We start from the raw sequence: 18,146 nt of genomic DNA, 5'->3' as shown, positions 1-18,146 counted from the left end.
ACGCCAAACCTAATTTAAGACAGTAAAAGTACACATCTTATGATTCCTATGATTGAATTATTTTTAAAGGAGAGATTTCCTCTATTAAAAATCCCTAATTTCCACCACCTGATACATCTGTTCTATAGATCTGTATTTTCAGGCACTAGTGTGCTGAAAAGCAATATCCAATTTACACGACCAAATTTTGAAAAACACGTGATGTTAAGAGCTGAAGAGAAAGTAACATATCACTATCCTTACAGAGAAAAAAAACTAAAAATATCATCTCTTGGTTTTTAAATCAAAAGGAAAAAAGTTAAGATAAAATGGCATTAATAATGGCTTCCCAACTACACCTTCCAAATTCTAAAAGCATGAAAAATACTAAAGCAAAACATTAATATTATACTAACCTTGAGACTCACATTGAGATTCTTAGAAAGTTTATGAGGTATTGCTAACCTAAAGTGAAATAAATTTCCCTCAGGACTAACCCAGAATAGCTTTATGGTCCAAGTTAGTAAAACCATCCACATAAGTCCCCTCTGAGATTTACAGATTCCCTAAAAGCCATAATTCTAAGCATAGCAGAAAGGACAAACTGACGTTTCCTTCACTGCCAGAGGAAGTTCAGAGGAACTCTTTGTAATCATCACTTCAAATACATACCCTATATAAACAAATATGAAAAAATACACATCCACTCCTTGTAGCCTATTTTTAGCATTTTATTTGGAAACAATTTCAAGGGTACAAACAAGTTCCGAGAGTAGTCGAAGATTTCCCATATACCCATTTCTCAGATTCATTAATTGTTCATGCTTTGTTCCATTTTATTATTCTCCTTCTCCCTCCCTCTCTCTACACACACACACACACACACACACACACACACACACACACACACACATGCATTCGGGCACACACAAGCACAATAACTGTATACATCATTCCTCTTACCCCTATATATTTTGGTGTATATTTTAATAACAAAGACTTTCTTTTTACATAACCATATTACAGCTATTAATATCAAGAAATTCAACATTTATAGAATGCTTTAATACACATAAATATTTCAGTTTGTAAATTGAGCCAATAATGCCCTTCATAGCATTTTTTCATCCAACACAAAGATACAGTCAGAAGTCACCTACCATATTCAGTTGTCATGTTTCTGGTTTCTTTTTTTTAGAGAGAGAGAGAGAGAGAGAGAGAGAGAGAGAGAGAGAGAGAGTGCATGTATGTGAGTGGCAGGAGAGAGGGGCAGAAGGAGAGAGAATCCAAAGCAGCCTTCACACCCAGCGTGGAGCCTGCTGCGGGATTTGATTCTGTGACCCTGGGATCATGACCTGAGCTGAAACCAGAATTGAACACTCAACTGACTGAGACACCCAGGCACCCCAGTTGCCATGTTTCTTAAGCCTCCTTTACTCTGGAACAATTTTTCAGCCTTTGTCTCTCGTGACATCGACATTTTTGAAGAATAAAACTCTTCCCCTTTTTAAAGACAAAGTTCCTCATTTGAGGTTTGTATGATACTGCTTAATGATTAGACTCAGGTTTGCAGTCCTCGGTAGGAAACCTGTGACCCATAGACCAAATAATAGCTAGCGGCTCATATTTGTAAATAAATATTTTTGGTACACAGGCATATTTATTCATTTACATATTATCTATGGCTTGCTTTCAAATTTCACTGGCAGAACTGAGTGGATGAAACAGAGACTGTATAATCTACAAAGCCCAAAATATTTACTGTCTGAACCTGCACAGATGAAGTTTGCCAAGCCTTACTATAAGTGATGTTGCTCTCAGCAGCTATCATATCCAGAGGGACACAATGTGCGATTTCCCATGGTTTGTGATGTGAATTTTGATCACTCAAAGTACTATTCTTTCCTGTAACCTATAAACAATCTGTGGGAAAGACACTTTAATATCATGCATATCTCATCAAAAATCTGTCCCTACCCCCACAGACTTAACATCTATTGAGGATTCTTTCCCAAACCAATTTTTACTACAGTTACGCAAAATGATGATTTTTCAATTCCAGCAATGCCAGTCAGCATTCTGTGTAAGAAACAGGTTTCGCCCCCTCCTCTGTCCGTTGGTCTGTCCATTATCTGTGTAAGTTCACAAATTCCTATTGTTTCAAGTTTATAATTTACTACTTTCCTAAATTATTTTGATGCTCAAAGTATCCCAGATTTTACCAAACCCCTTCAAGCTGATTCCTATGTTCTTTTGACAGGACCTATCATTTTCGTGAGCACTTCCTTAATGTGATATAATAAGATATACCAAGTTCATCTTTTTTTTTCCTGCCACAACCGTAGAAAGAGCCATTTCTCCAAGGAGCCCTGCTTTCTCTTCTTGGTAATGTTATTAGAAACTGGATCTGAGAATATGGATGATCATTGTGCTCACTACCACAGGGGTGTCTTGGCTTCAAGGCCCTTTCAGAAGAACCTACATCTGGAACTGTGAGCCTGCCTGCCCGTTTGTCTGTCTGTCTACCTACTAATCACAAGCTCTCACTGATACCTCCAATTCCAATCCACCAGGCAGGATTATTCCTTGCCTTCTCCATTTCATATTTGTACCTCCTGCTTTCTACCTTGAGAACTTTAGCTCACATTTTCTCATTTTTTTTCAATCTGGCAATACACCAAAAATAATGTAGAACTGCTTCACCCAAACCTTCAAAGAACCAACCTAAAAAATCTGCTTGCACTTCTTCCCAAATAATGAGGACGCGTAACCAGATGCTGTGTTAAAAAGGCACGTGGATTAGTTCTGCTCTCCTGCTTTCAGTGTGATTGTGTTATTCATCTGAAACATGGTTGAGTTTTGTTTCAGTTTGCACTGTTCTGGAGTTTTCTTCCTTGTTGATTTTTTTAAGCAGATGATCAATATGCTTCTAAAAATCAAAACTACTGAGAAGGATACTTTCATTCCCTACCCTTCCCACACCACTCTCCCCCATCTTCTGTAGGTAACCAACATCACTGTGTTCTAGTTTATCCTTCCAGTGTTCATTTCTGCTCATATAGGCAGGCATAAAAATATTTTCTGGAGACGCCTGGGTGGCTCAGTCGGTTAAGTGTCCGAATCTTGCTTTCAGTTCAGGTCATGATCTCACGGTTTCGTGAGTTAGAGCCCCACATCTGGCTCTGGGCTGGCAGCACGGAGACTGCTTGGGATTCTCTCTCTCCCCCTCTCTCCCCACTTGTGCTCTCTCTCAAAATAAAGAGATAAAGGATATTTTCTGATTTCCCCTACATCTCTCCACAAAAAGTAGCATGTGATATACACTTTTTTGCACTTGGTCACTTAACATATCCTGTAAATAAATCACTCCATATGATTTCAAAGAGTTCTTCATTCTTTTCTGCAACTGCATAGTATACCACAAATGTGGATGCACCATGCTTTCTTTATACGCCACTCTGTTATGTTTGCACTGAAGGAGTTTCCAAATAATGTCACAAGGAATAACTTTGTCCATACCAATTTTTTTAAATGTATTTTTGCATTTCTGGAGATATAACTGAAGCATGAATTCCTTGAAATGGAATTGGTATGCATTTTTGTTAGATAAATAGGTGGGGGTTTGTTCCTACATTAGTGACCTTCAAGAATGGTTTATAGTTTTCTCTAAAGAAAGTTGAACATTTCTTGTCAAAAAAAAATATATACCTAAGTGATTTAGCTTCATTTTAGCTATTCCAAATGTATTTTCTCTTCCGTAGGTCTTCTAATTGCCTATTGTGTATAGCATACATGAAGGATATTGATTTTTGCATATTAATTTTATAACCTGTTACCTTGCTGAATTCTTTCATTGTTTTATTATTTCAGTTAGTCCTATTACTGTGTCAGGTTTTTCAGGAATTCTATTATCACCTGCAAATAGTTTAAGTTCTCCTTATCGAATTCCTATTCCTCTAATTGTTTCTTCTACTACCTCCAGAAAAATGTTCAATAGTTATGAAGATTTTGCGCACCCTTGTTTTGGTCTGGACCTTAACACAAATGCCTTTTTCTCCATATCAGATGCTGGCTTTGGGATTGAAATAGATAACATTTATTGTGTTCAAACACCCACTTCAATTTGTCATGGGTTTTAATTAGGAATGGGATTGTTTAGCATGGTCACTAGACCTACATTGTGAATTTTATTAATGCATTTCTCGAAAGTGAATCATCCTTGGAATCCTAATTATATATTCCACTCGATTATGGTATATTATTTTCTTGGTGTGCAATGAAGTTCATTCATTTTAAGATTTTTGTAGTGATATCTAAGAGAAAGCATTTAATTCATTCTGCGTCATATAGGTCTATAATCTTCTATTTCTAAGATAACTGTATCAGGTTAAGTGGCGATGTTAAATTTCCTTTCTACAACAATCCTTCCTTTTCTAGTGCCTAAAACAATTTATGAGCACTGCTAAACTTAACCTATAACATCATCTAGGCCTGTTGAGTTCTCTATTTTTTTCCTGTGGAAATTCATCTATATAAACTTTCTATCTCTACTGGGTTCAATTTTAGAAAACTGTTATTTTCTAAGAAATTATCCATTTCTTCTAAATTTTCAAATGTATTTGCATAGATGTAAAAAGTAGTCCTTTTTTTTTTTTTTAATTTCCTCTTGGAGCACTAAGGTGGCTCAGAGGTCCGTTAAGTACCCACCTCTTGATTTGGGCTCATGTCATTATCTTGCAGTTCCCGAGCTCCAGCCCTGTGTCAGGCTCTGTGTTGACAGTGCGGACCCAGCTTGGAATCCACTCTCTGTCTGCCCCCTCCCTGCTCTCTCTCCCAAAATAAATAAATAAACTCAAAAAAAAATCTTTACCAATATCATTTTCCCCTTGTCATTTCTTATTTTGTATATTTGCGGTTTCTCCCTAGTGGTTTATTATTTTTAAAAATAGAATTATAATGTATTAAATTGATTTATTGTCTTTCTGTTCTTACATCAATAATTTCTGATTTTATTTTTATTGTTTGCTTCCTTGTACGTGTGTGTGTGTGTGTGTGTGTGTGTGTGTGTGTAGTTTGTTCTATTTTCTGCTTTTTGTTTTTTTTTAATTTTTTTTTTCCAACGTTCATTTATTTTTGGGACAGAGAGAGACAGAGCATGAACGGGCAAGGGGCAGAGAGAGAAGGAGACACAGAATCGGAAACAGGCTCCAGGCTCTGAGCCATCAGCCCAGAGCCCGACGCGGGGCTCGAACCCACGGACCACGCGATTGTGACCTGGCTGAAGTTGGACGCTTAACCGACTGCGCCACCCAGGCTCCCCTATTTTCTGCTTTTTGAGTTGGGACTGTGGTTCACCTATTTTCATTCATATTAATAGAGTTGTTTAATGCTATAAATATTCCTCTGATAACTGTATAAATTTATCTCATAGACTCCTATATGTATTGATTTTACTGCCATTATTTTTCAGCAATTTTGTAACTAAAGTTTATATCTCCCCTTTCAACCATTAGAAAGGTTTTATTTAATATTCCCACTTTTGGGAATCTACTCATTTTCTTTTCATCCTAATATATGATCAACTCGTTTTTTGTGAGTTTTCCAAAAGCACTTGAGAAGATAACATCGTCCATAATGAGGCTGTGTTTTTTGACATATAATCTTAACACCGCTTTACTGATTACGTTGTTTAGATTTTTTTTTTTTACCTTGTCTTACTTTCTGTCTTGTCATAAAAAGTAATGTTTGAACTGTTTTGTAAAGACATTGGTGCTATCTACTTCCCTTTGCATTGCCTGTAGTTTCTGTTTTAAATAGCTGGCTGCTGGGCTATTGGGCACATAGATATTCTTCTATTACATATTATATCTTCATGTTGAATTGTGGTTTTTAATATAAGGTATTCTTGACTCATATAATATTTTGATGGCCTGAATTCTACTTCCTCTGACATTAGGATCACAACCCTGCTATCTCATTGAATCCAATTATTGTGTTCAATAAAAGCTAAGAGCAGGATCCAATGATGGAGCCTCCAGTTTTCTTTTATGCCTTCTTTATATGTAATAAAACACTCTGGGCACTGCAATAAGAAAGCTGAAAGTGACCATACATTTCATCCTAGCATCTCCCTTCCAAGCAACTTGTTTTCTTATTAGTTTTTTTTTTAGCATGGTTGGTAATAACTGATGAGCAATTAATTTCTAGGATGATGAAACAGGAAAGTGTTTCAAAACGTAATAAAAATAAACACTAAGATCCTATAGTATATCTTAGATTTGTAAAAGCATGCAATATATCCATCCGGTAATTGCACACAGAATATTTTATTCTATATTTTTTAAGTAAGTAAATGTTCTCTTTGTTCTCCCGAAGACTTCTAAAAAAAGAATGGCATTTACGAAATAACAGTCTTCACAGAATGTTGGGTCTGCCCAAAAAAACAAAATTGGGACCAATCGACCTAAATGCAGACCAAGTTAAACAGCATCCTTTGACTCTTATAGGAGTCTAGGTTCCTTCTCTGCTTTCCCTTTTGTCTCACCCTCCTCCCATTTTTAGTTGCATTCTTTCTCGTTGGAAGGAAGACATAATATCTGCATATTAGTTGTTGCCTGACACCCCTACTGGTGTTTCAGTCTTAGCTCTAAAATTAAATACATGAAACTTTCTCCACCAGTCTTTTACTGAAGTGTTCCCATTCATCTCTTTGTTAGATGAAGCTTATTCTCTAGGAGAGGGGTTGACAAATTACAGTCCACAGGCTAAATCCAGCCCAACAACTGTTTCTGTAAATCAAGTTTTATTGGAATACAGCCACACTCATTCATTAATGTATGTTACACCACTGCATGCGTACAGCTTCAATAGCAGAATGGAGTAGCGACAACAGAGATTGTGTGGCATACAAAGCCTAAATTGTTTACAATCTATATACCTTTACAAAAAATTCTGCACATTTCTACTCTACTACATTTCTCAGGTAAGGGCACATATACACAGAATCACCTGAGTTTTTCCATGTTCAAACAGTTTTTTCTATAACCTTCACACTTGGAAGGACAGTTTGGCAAGATATAAAACCCTTAACCTACACTTATTTCCTTGACTTTCTTGAAAAACTTGCTCCTTGGTTGCCTTGATTTGTATGTTGCTTTTGAAAAATCTAATACTAAGCTAATCTCTTATCCTTGTAAGATATTTTATCTTTCTGCCTGAAAATCCTGAGGACTTATCTTTTAAAATATGGTATTTTTATCAAGGTGTCTCAAAATTGTTGCTGTGGATGAATTTAACCAGATACCCAACCCAAAAGCTCATAAACAAACAGGAGAATGGATAAAGGAATGATGATAGAGTCATATAATGAAATACAGTAATGCAAAGGCATTAAGTACAGTAATACGCAACAACATAGATGAATCTTGGTAATACAGTGGTGAATGAAATAGAAGAAAGCCTCAGAAAACTGTAAAAATATTATTTCCTTTTTTTTTTTTTAAAGAAATAAGGACTCTCTTTTTTTCATTTTTTTTTAATGTTTATTTATTTACTTTTGAGAGGCAGAGACAGAGCACAAGCTGGGGACGGACAGAGAGAGAGGGAGACACAGAATCCTTAGCAGGCTCCAAGCTCCAGCACAGAGCCGGACGCGGGGCTCAAACCCACAGATTGTGAGATCATGACCCAAGCCGAGGTCGGACGCCCAACCGACTGAGCCACCCAGGCACCCCAAAATATTATTTCCTTTTTATAAAACTCTAAACCAAGGAAGCAAAACAATATGCAATATAAGTATACATGTATAAAAAGCTATTTTTAAGAACAAATCCATAAAAAGAAATTCTAGATTTTGGAATAGTGGAGAAGCAGAAAACTTTTTAAAAATTCAGTAATTTTTTAAGGAATATGATTATAATGTGAAAACTTGAAGGACTATAAGAAATGGTTATGTTTTTTAATAAATATCCTCTTATTGGGGCACCTGGGTGGCTCGGTTGGCTAAGCGTCCGACTTCAGCTCAGGTCACGATCTCACAGTTCGTGAGTTCGAGCCCCATGTTGGGCTCTGTGCTGCCACCTGAAACCCTGGAGCCTCCTTCGGATTCTGTGTCGCCCTCTCTCTCTGCCCCTCCCCTGCTCATGCTCTGTCTCTCTCTGTCTCAAAAATAAATAAAAACATTAAAAAAAATTTTTTTAAACTTGGCTAACAGACTTTAAATAACAGTAAGGAAATACATAGATACAACTTTTAAAGAATATGTGTTCAAAACCCTATTCATTCATCCAAATACTTACCAAGCACTTAATACCTGGCACTTTACTGGAAAGCACACATAAAGAGAGGCGTACGGCAGGATTCCTGCTCTAAAATTAACTTCTCAGAAGCATGTAAGTACAAATATAAAGCAGTATATATGTCACATTCATTTATAAACAAAGAGAGGAATTTAGAGGAAAATTAAACCACTTCCAAAAAATGAAAAATGCAGTGAATATAGCTGTGGAATAAGAGTCTTTTCACCATTATACATATATAAAGGCCACCTTCACATTGTTACTTAAAAGTCTAGGGAGCATTTACTGCAAGCCAATCTCTTCATTACGCATTTTCCTGACTTTTCCAATAATTCTGTGCATAAAGCTTGTTGGTTACTGTCACTGTCACTCCTGACAGCTCAACATCACTTTTAGAAGCTGTGCACCAGGGCGTCCTCATGGAAAATTTTCTGCCAGATCTACTTGTGTGTGGCCCACATAAGCTATTTTGTCAAGTATTCTATTGTTATACATCTATGCACAATTTTCATATAAAAGACACCACCCTGAGTGAAACGTATCTTCAGCTAAAGGGTGGATTGTTTTTGGAGACACAAACCACAGGACTCATCAACTAACAAGAAGTTTAAAAGTTAAAGAAGGAAATTTCAAAGATAAAGTGTTAATTTGAAAACTCCATCACTCCTGTGGTTTTTGGCTTTATTAGTGGACACTTTCATGGACACCTTCTCATGCTGGCATTACTTCTCAACTCCTCAAACAGTGTTACTTGCATTTTCCCAAATAAAACTCTTTCACCTGAATCCTTGTTTAACAGTCTGCTTCCGGGAAAATCCAAGTTTAAAAAGATCCTGTATTTCCTGCATTTCTGCTAACTTCTTTGCTCCCCTTTACAAGTAAATTTCCTTGAAAGAGTTGACTTCGCCTATTGTTTCCAGTTCCACTCTCCCTCCCTCCTAAATCCAATCCAGTCAGGCTTTTACTACCCTCCCCTCACTGCATAAAGTGTTCTTGGCAAAATCACCTATCACCTGCACAGTACTAAAGTTAATGGCCAATCCTTAGAAATCATTTTCCTTGAGCCATCAGCAGAGTAACATTTGGCAAGGTTGATTACTTTTCTTTAATAATCTTTTTGGCTTCTAGTTCACAACACCATTTTTCCTTGCTCATTTTCTTCTCCTTCTTATGGAACACCGTAGGGCCCAATCCTTTTCTTCTTTCTATCTATACCCATTTCCTTAGTGACGTGATCCAGTCTCGGGCCTTTAAATACCATCTACATTCTACGAGTTCGCAACTTCACATCTCCAGCCCAGATCTCTCTGTAGTCTACTTTAATGTCTAATGGATATCTCACTTATATATAACATATCCAAACTAAACTCCTGACCTTCAAACCACCTTCACCTCAAACCTGCTTCACCATCTTCTACATTCATTATGGCATTCATCTTTCCAGATGCTCAGACCAAAAACATTGGAATCATCCTTGTCTCTTTCCTCTCTTTGATCTCAGACTTTACATCCAAACCCTCAGCAAATACTATTATTTCTACTTTTAAAACATATAGATCAAATTGACTAATTCTCATCATCTCCAATACTACCACCCTGATCTAAGCCACCTCACTGCTCACATTACTGTAACAACTCCCTCACTGGCCTCCTTGCCTCTGTCTTTCCTCCCTAGAGTTTATTTTCAACACAGACAAAATGATGCAAGACAAAATGATGCATTTAAAAATATGTCATTGCTCTGCTCAAAATCTTGCAATGTCTCTCCATTTAACTCAAGAAAAAAACAAAGGCAAGGCAAAAACCCAAAGATCTCGCTTCCTAATTACTTCTCTAACCTCCTCTGTTCATTTTCACTTTCTATACTCTCTTCTCCAGTCTCTTTACTGTCCCTTAGACATGCTCTGCATGTTCTTGCCTTTACACTAGCGGCTCCTGCTTCCAGAGAACACTCTTCCCCCAGATATCCACATAGCAAAATCCTTCACTTCCTTCAATTCTTGCTTAAAACTCATGTTTTCAGTGAGATCTACCCTGGCCTTCCTATTTTGTAACCACCTCCCACCCTCAGTATCCTCAATCCCCTGATCCGGCTCTATTTTTATAAAACTTACTATCTTCAAACACATCATAAGCATCCATGCCTGTAGTATTTACTTTTTATTGTCTGCATCATCCTGCTCGAAATAAATTCAAGCAGAGGTAAGGGAAAATACCTGATTCATCACTTGTTGATATGCATTATTGCATATGTCTGAAACCAAGTAGAAACAAAATCTGCTCCTATAAACTACAACATCAACCCAATGTCTAGAGGTGTTCCTTAGCTCAAAACTCTAAAAAAGTCTTAAAACAGCAGTGATAATACCTACAGTCTCAGCAGTTTAAAAATATTCTCTAGGGGCGCCTGGGTGGCACAGTCGGTTAAGCATCCGACTTCAGCCAGGTCACAATCTCGCGGTCCGTGAGTTCGAGCCCTGCATCGGGCTCTGGGCTGATGGCTCAGAGCCTAGAGCCTGGAGCCTGTTTCCGATTCTGTGTCTCCCTCTCTCTCTGACCCTCCCCCGTTCATGCTCTGTCTCTCTCTGTCCCAAAAATAAATAAACGTTGAAAAAAAAAATTTTTAAATATTCTTTAGTATCTTAGATTTTTTAATGCTAATCTATAACGATCCAATTCAGATAATTAAAGATAAATTAAGTAAATGGTCTCTTTGTTCTAAATTATATTACAAAACTCTCAAAGAAGAGTCACAGTACTAAGCACAAAACCAGAAATATGTTGCAATCATTTGCAATATTATTAAAAGTTGAATAAGGGTCATTCTGAAGTATGTTAACTGGGAGTTTTTTCTGTTTTTAAAATTTCTACATAAAGATGAGATTAAAATGCTTAAAAGTATATTTCAGGGGCACCTGGATAACTCGGTCAGTTAAGCATCCAACTTCAGCTCAAATCATGATCTCACAGTTCGTAGGTTTGAGCCCTGCATCAGGTTCTGTGCTGACAGCTCAGAGCCTGGAGCCTGCCTCAGATTCTGTGTCTTTCTCTCTCTCTCTGCCCCTATCAAAAATAAATAAATTAAAAAAAAATTTAGGGGCACCTAGGTGGCTCAGTCAGTTAAGCGTCCAACTTCAGCTCAGGCTATGATGTCGTGGTTCATGAGTTTAAGCCCCACATCGGGCTCTGTGGTGACAGCTCGGAGCCTGAAGCCTGCTTCGGATTCTGTGTCTCCCTCGCTCTCTGCCCCTCCCCCACTCACATTCTGTCTCTGTCTCTGTCTCTCTCTCTCTCAAAAATAAACATTAAAAATTTTTTTAATTTAAAGACAGTATATTTCTGAGCAAATTTTTATCTAGCAAAATACCCTCTTTTTGGTAATTACTCTGCTTAATGTCAGCTTTGTTTTCAGTTACCCTCACCACAATGCTGGTTAAAGAGATAGTCCCATCTTTAACACAAAAATATTTTTTTTCCTTGGTTTTCTAGAAGCTTTAAATTTGTAAGGAGAGTCAGAGAAAATCCAACCTACATTTGGGTACCTGATGCCATTAAAATCAGTCAGGAAAACAGAGCCTAAACTGACAACACAGTAGTAGTAATTCCCACTAAGATCTGAAAAAAGCAAAAATAAAAATAAAAATTCTCTCTGTGGAAATAAGTATTCACTTGTAACTAAGATGATGAATTATCCCATTACTTATGTTCAAAGCAGCCATACTTTAATACAGTATCACTCCCTAAAGTAGCACTTTTCTATGATATATAGAACAATTATTCTAACATCTTTAAACTAAATTTACCCATTGTTTTTATATTCATTTATTTGTAAGTACTTTTCAAAGTGAAAGTACTTAGATTTGGTGCCACATACTTTCAATAAGCAATGAATTCAAAATGCATAGGGTAAAGTAATACATTAATTTTATTGTTATTATTAATTTTTACAGAAAAGTTGATGAGTTTTACTTTGTACTTAATTCACAGAACTGCTCATAATTCATCTATTATTCTTATAATACTCATAAATCATGTATTCCTCCCATATCCATCTTATACTATATTTATAAGTGTGCCTGACAGGTAATGCAATTAATAAAACAAAAATCAAACCAAAAGTACCCTGTGGAAAAATTTACTTATAAATAGTATTTTTGTTATAGACTAAACCAAAAGAACCCTAATAGTTAAAATTTTACCAAAACTACAAGTGAAATTTTTTATCAAACTCTTCCAAATGAAAACAAAAACCTACCAGCCAATGAATTTATCCATTAACAACCTACATCAACATTTACCACACACAGAAGATTAGAATAAATCTGACGTGCCTTCTTACTTATCTCCCTGGAAAGTATAATCACCACTATGTCTCATAGCTGAATGAATTTATTGTTAAATAAAGGGAAGTATGAAAAAAATAATGTCTTCTATGAACTGCAAAGTATACTCAGTAGGAAGGCAGAGTACAGAAGACATGTACCAACTGGGTAATCAAGAAATTTGGTTTTAATGGCTGATACTAAAGGTAAGCCCAGGTAATTACTGCATCAGAGCTTCTACATAAAATCAGGGTTATATCCTCAATGGAAAGAGATCTTTCAGATCTCTGAAAGAGAGATTTAAAAAAAAGTTGACAGGGGCACCCAGGAGGCTCATTTGGCTCATTAAGCATCCAGCTCTTGACTTTGGCTCAGGTCATGATCTCACAGTTCATGAGTTCGAGCCCCGCATCGGGCTCTGAGCTGACGGTGCAGAACCTGTAGGAATTCTCTCTCTCTTTCTGTCCCTCCCCTACTTGTGTGCTCTGTCTCTATCTCTCTCAAAATAAATAAACTAAAAAAAAGAGTTTTTAATTAAAAAAATTAATTTAAAAAAGTGGGATTTTTTTAAATGTTCTTATTTATTTTTGAGATAGAGAGGCAGAGTGTGAGTGGGGGAGGAGGAGAGAGAGGGAGACACAGAATCCAAAGCAAGGTCCAGGCTCTGAGCTGTCAGCACAGAGCCCAACACAGGGCTCGAACCCGCAAACCATGAGATCATGACCTGAGCCGAAGTCGGACACTTAACTGACTGAGCCACCCAGGCGCCCCAAGAAAGTGGTTTTTTTTTTAAATCTGCTCTGCAGAGGCAGCCAGAAAATGTCTATTTCAGCCTTGATTCTATGTGAAAAATAAAAACAGCTTCCCTTGGACACTTTTGGTCCGAAACTAGACATTGTGTCACTCTGGCATGAATTCACCCTACACATAAGGTCCCCAAAAAAATGCATGCCAAAATTTTAATTTAATTTGGACCAAGGTCAATAGGTCCCCAGAAGCACACATTCTCTCTAGAGCAGGGGTGGGCAATCTAAGACCCAAGGGAGCCCAATCTGGAACAAAGCCGTGCTCCTTTGTGTATGTATTGTCTGTGGCTGCTTTCATGCTTTAACAGAATTGCCTAGTTGTGATAAAGACCATATGGCCCACAAGCCTAAAATATTTACTATCTGGCCCTTTACAGAAAAGACTAAGACCCTAGTATAAAATACCGATAATAAGGTCAAATGTATTTAAAACAAAACAAGATGAATTAAAACAGTGGAAAACAGTAGCCTGTAAACTGGAGGTTGATCAAAGGGTAAAAGTACTGGTTAACTTCAGATTCATTTTTTAAAACTTTAAAAAGCAAAACCTCTGGATCAAGTAGAAGTACAGTGATAGTTTAATTCTGAAACTTCCCATTATCCTCAGAGAAGGCGTATAAAAAAATAAGGAAAACATGAAAGTGAAAGAAAAAAGAAAATTAAAAATCCAGAGAAACTATGAATGAAAGAAAAAAACTACAAATCAGGTGTGAATATGCAAACAGCAAGTGAAACCAAGAGAGTCACACAGAAGAGGTCACACACATGCAGAAGCGAAACACAGGGTGTGGACGAAGCCTACTGGTGGCAGACCTCAAAAATTACCACGCTCCTTCCCACCAAAAATTGCCTTGACTCTCCCTAAACATAAAAAGGGCCATAACTAAAAACAAGAAGACAACAGAGTGACACAAAATGTACAAAAACCAGATGGAATCACAAAGCAAAATCCAACTTTTTCTCGTACACAAGAGATACATTTAAAACAAAGTGGTTCTGAAAGGTTAACAAGAACGAAAGGGAGGGCAAAAGTTTACCAGGAAAAGGCTAAAGCCCTTCCCGCAAAAAACAAGAGCCATGAAATTAATATCACACAAGGTAGAAACCAAGTCAAAAACAGTAAACAAGCGATTTATAATATTACAAGATACAACTTGCAACTTTCATAAAGCATAAATTCCAGAACATACAAGGAGAAATAGGCAAAAATAAACTAACATTTTTAGACTTTAATTCAATTTTCAGAGCATGACAGATAAAGTACAAAAAAAAAGGAAGGAAGGAATCTAAGTTCCAAACATAAATGATATAGATTAGATACAGATATAGATATATCAAATGCCATACCTTGATATTATAAGATTTACCTCCTTTTCAAGTGCCTATAAAATTTGAAAAATAGCCCACAAAAAAAAAAAAATCTCAATAAATTACAAAAAGTAGAAACAATACTTAACAACATTCCCTGAATACCATAATGAAACCAAAAGTTAATAACAAAATCAAAAACCAAAACAAGCTTTCTACATAGAAAATTTGTAACTCTTGCTTAAACAACTCTTAGGCTCCTCTAAAAAATGCAATGATAGCACATCCGTTTCAATGCCACCATGAGCTGTTATGGCAATAATGTGTTACACAGCAGTTTATTCAATGCAGCATTGCTTATTAACCATTACACTCCAAAATGTTCCCATCAGCAGACATTCTCTTTAGATTTCTCCTATTTTCACAGTAAAATAAGAAGTAAAGTCATCAGCTGAGGCTAATCATGGAGAAGGGAGTGGCTGGAAGTTTGAAGAGAGGAAAATGTATGACATAGTCAACTTGGAGAGTTAGAGGAGAGACTGGTGATTATGAACTTAAAGCTGGGTAAGGTTAGAAGTACAGGTAAGAGGGTGATAGTGAAAATCTGATAGGTTTGATGGACTAAAGGCTCTATTAAGGCTGGAGAATTGTCAGACTTTGGGTACTAGAAGGAGTAAGCTGGAAAGACCAGTGGCATTTTAGAGTAAGATATCTAAAATGGAAATTATGGGATTCACTGAGGTATAGGTCAAGAGTACAAAGCGAGAGTGCAACTCAACCACGATGGAAAACAAGATTTCTGAAAGACAGATTAAAAAAAAAAAAAAAGTTGACAGGGGCACCCAGGAGGCTCATTTGGCTCATTAAGCATCCAGCTCTTGACTTTGGCTCAGGTCATGATCTCACAGTTCATCAGTTCGAGCCCCGCATCGGGCTCTGAGCTGACAGTGTGGAACCTGCTAGGAATTCTCTGTCTCTCTCCATCTCTTTCTGCCCCTCCCCTACTTGTGTGCTCTGTCTCTCTCTCTCAAAATAAATAAATAAACTAAAAAATTTTTTTTAATTAATTAAAAATTATTTTTAAAACTGAGAGTCTAAGTATTAGAAGTATGTAAGTGGATACTGAAATCAGAAAAATGTTTGGCTGGGGCGCCTGAGTGGCTCAGTCAGTTAAGCATTCCACTTCGGCTCAGGTCATGATCTCACAGTTCATTAGTTTGAGCCCTGCACTGGAGCCTGCTTCAGATTCTGTGTCTCCCCTCTGCCCCTCTCCCGCGCACTCTCTCTCTCTCTCCTCTCAAAAATAAATAAAAACATTAAAAAAATTTTAAATAAAAAGAAAATTATTTGGCTAATTTATGCAGGACATAATGATAATGAGCCACAAGCTGTATTTTTTGAGGAATACAACACACTGATCTGAGGAGTGAACAGAGAGTGAAGAAGAAGTAACAGGTGGCACAGTCTGATGCGAAGCTGAGTGGTTTAGAAGAGGAGGAGTTTAAAGAAAGTAAAATGGCACCAAGGAGTAAGAAGGATACATAATCATTCTCCACCCAACTGCAGTGGGGGACATATAAACAGATCACCTGAGAAAGGACTGCAGGGGAGAGACAAGAGTATTTGCAAAGGGAGGCTTCTTCTGAGCACATTAAGGGCTCTCTTGTTGATCTGCAAGCGAGATTTCTCATTAACATTACACAAGGATGCTAAATAGTTGGATATAGTTGTCTATAGACAAAAGAGCCAAAAACTTGAGTTCATAATACTGACCAGAGCTAGAAATGGAATATGTTCTTCAAACAGGGATCAAAAAGTATTTGTAGGCAATTTTTTTAAGTGTTTGAAAATGTCACAGAGAATTCAAAAAAATAATAAAGTACCAGAAAAACAAAGGAGAGTACAAAAAGTCATATGTAGATCACTTCAGTCACCTTCACCTACCAGATAATGATCTCTTATAAAAGCCAACAGATTATCCTCGGGAAGCTTACTTTAAAAGAATAATACACAGATAGAGATATTGCAGTAAGATTAGAAACAGAACTCTGAAAAATAAAAATCCTGAAATCATGGACTGAATAGTAAAGAGACTAGGTTAGTTTTAGTTCTTACTCATAAGTAAAATCCAAAGAAATAGCACCATCTGTTGGAACTTCTCATATTTATAAATATTCTCAATTCTCGAAAAATGTGTGACTGGTATGTAACATTTCTCCACTTTCGGCTAAGAAGATAAATATTAAAAAACCAAAGCTAACACAAAATGAAAAGGTTTATATTAAAAAGTTTTCAATCTTAGCTAATAATTCTGATTTCAAATAACTCACTATTTGGCTAAATTCATATGAAGATTTTATTAAAGATAGAAATATTGCCAACTAATAAAGAAAAGTATATAGTTGCATTTTCAAAGTAACTCACAGATATGGTATTCCTGTATGCTGCTTGTATAACCATATATTGCAGAATATCCAAATATTACGATCATGACAACATCTCTACTATCCAGCTCCATAATGTGAGCTGAATGTCCCTCCACAGCGTACTGCTGACCATGTCCAAGAACAGTAGGGGTTTTTGTACTCCATGACTGACTATGTATGTTAAAAACCCATAGTTCATCTGTGACATTGCCATCATTTGTTTCAATTCTGCCTCCATACATAAAGATGTTTTCCTGTAAATTAAAAAAACATGTATTAATAAACAAAATAGTCATACCTCAGCAATATATATTAATTAAAAATAAAGGCTCAACTTAAACTTTAGTAATCCTAACTCACAACACGTATAAAGTACAGTTCTTATTTATAAAAAGTCAAATGAGAATCAATGTTTTTATTTACAAGAAGGGACAATGCTTTTACTTACAAGAAGAAGGGGGAAAAAAACCCATGTTTTCAAAAAGTTACCTTAAGATACTTTATTTAAAACAGCTATATTATATAGTTAAATTAACCATGTATAATTATCTTAGTTGTTGAGTCCCTAGTTCTTCAAATGTTACCATCTATGTGTATTGCTTTGTGCTATTGTCATTCACTGTTTTCATCAAGTACTGCCCAAAAAGGAAGATCACACTATGATCTGGTAGGTCCACTATGTGGAGCCCATTATTGTTACTTCTCATGGCTATGGACAGATACTTTATAGCACTTATAAATTATACAAATAAATTCAACCACCTATGATTGAAATGAGTGATACACAAATGATATACAACATTACTATTTCCATAACCTAGGAACGTAAAGGAATTTCATCAACCTAATAAAGAGCATCTAAGAAAAACACACAGCTAATATTAATACTTAATGGTGAAAGACTGATGCTTTCCCACTAAGGTCAGGAACAAGGCAAAGATGCCCAATTTGCCACTTATATTCACCACTGCAGTGGAGGTTTTAGCCAAAGCAAAGAAACAAAAAAAA

The 18,146-nt window shown here is 36.5% G+C and overlaps 1 protein-coding gene across 2 annotated transcripts in view; it reads right to left on the bottom strand.

The window, feature by feature from the left end:
- Positions 1-18,146, bottom strand: part of ATRNL1 (attractin like 1) — a 788,891-nt gene that overhangs the window by 701,609 nt on the left and 69,136 nt on the right. For both annotated transcript variants that reach the window (XM_040486565.1, XM_040486566.1), the window contains exon 8: positions 17,137-17,392. In XM_040486565.1, coding sequence (XP_040342499.1) covers positions 17,137-17,392 — 256 coding nt within the window. The remainder of the gene's footprint in view (positions 1-17,136; positions 17,393-18,146) is intronic.

This window comes from Herpailurus yagouaroundi, unplaced genomic scaffold (genome assembly GCF_014898765.1).
Source record: "Herpailurus yagouaroundi ecotype Mexico unplaced genomic scaffold, PumYag 163, whole genome shotgun sequence".
Classification (NCBI taxonomy): Eukaryota; Metazoa; Chordata; class Mammalia; order Carnivora; family Felidae; genus Herpailurus; species Herpailurus yagouaroundi.
Note: the sequence above shows the minus strand (reverse complement) of the source record. Positions and strands in the feature narration are given on the sequence as shown.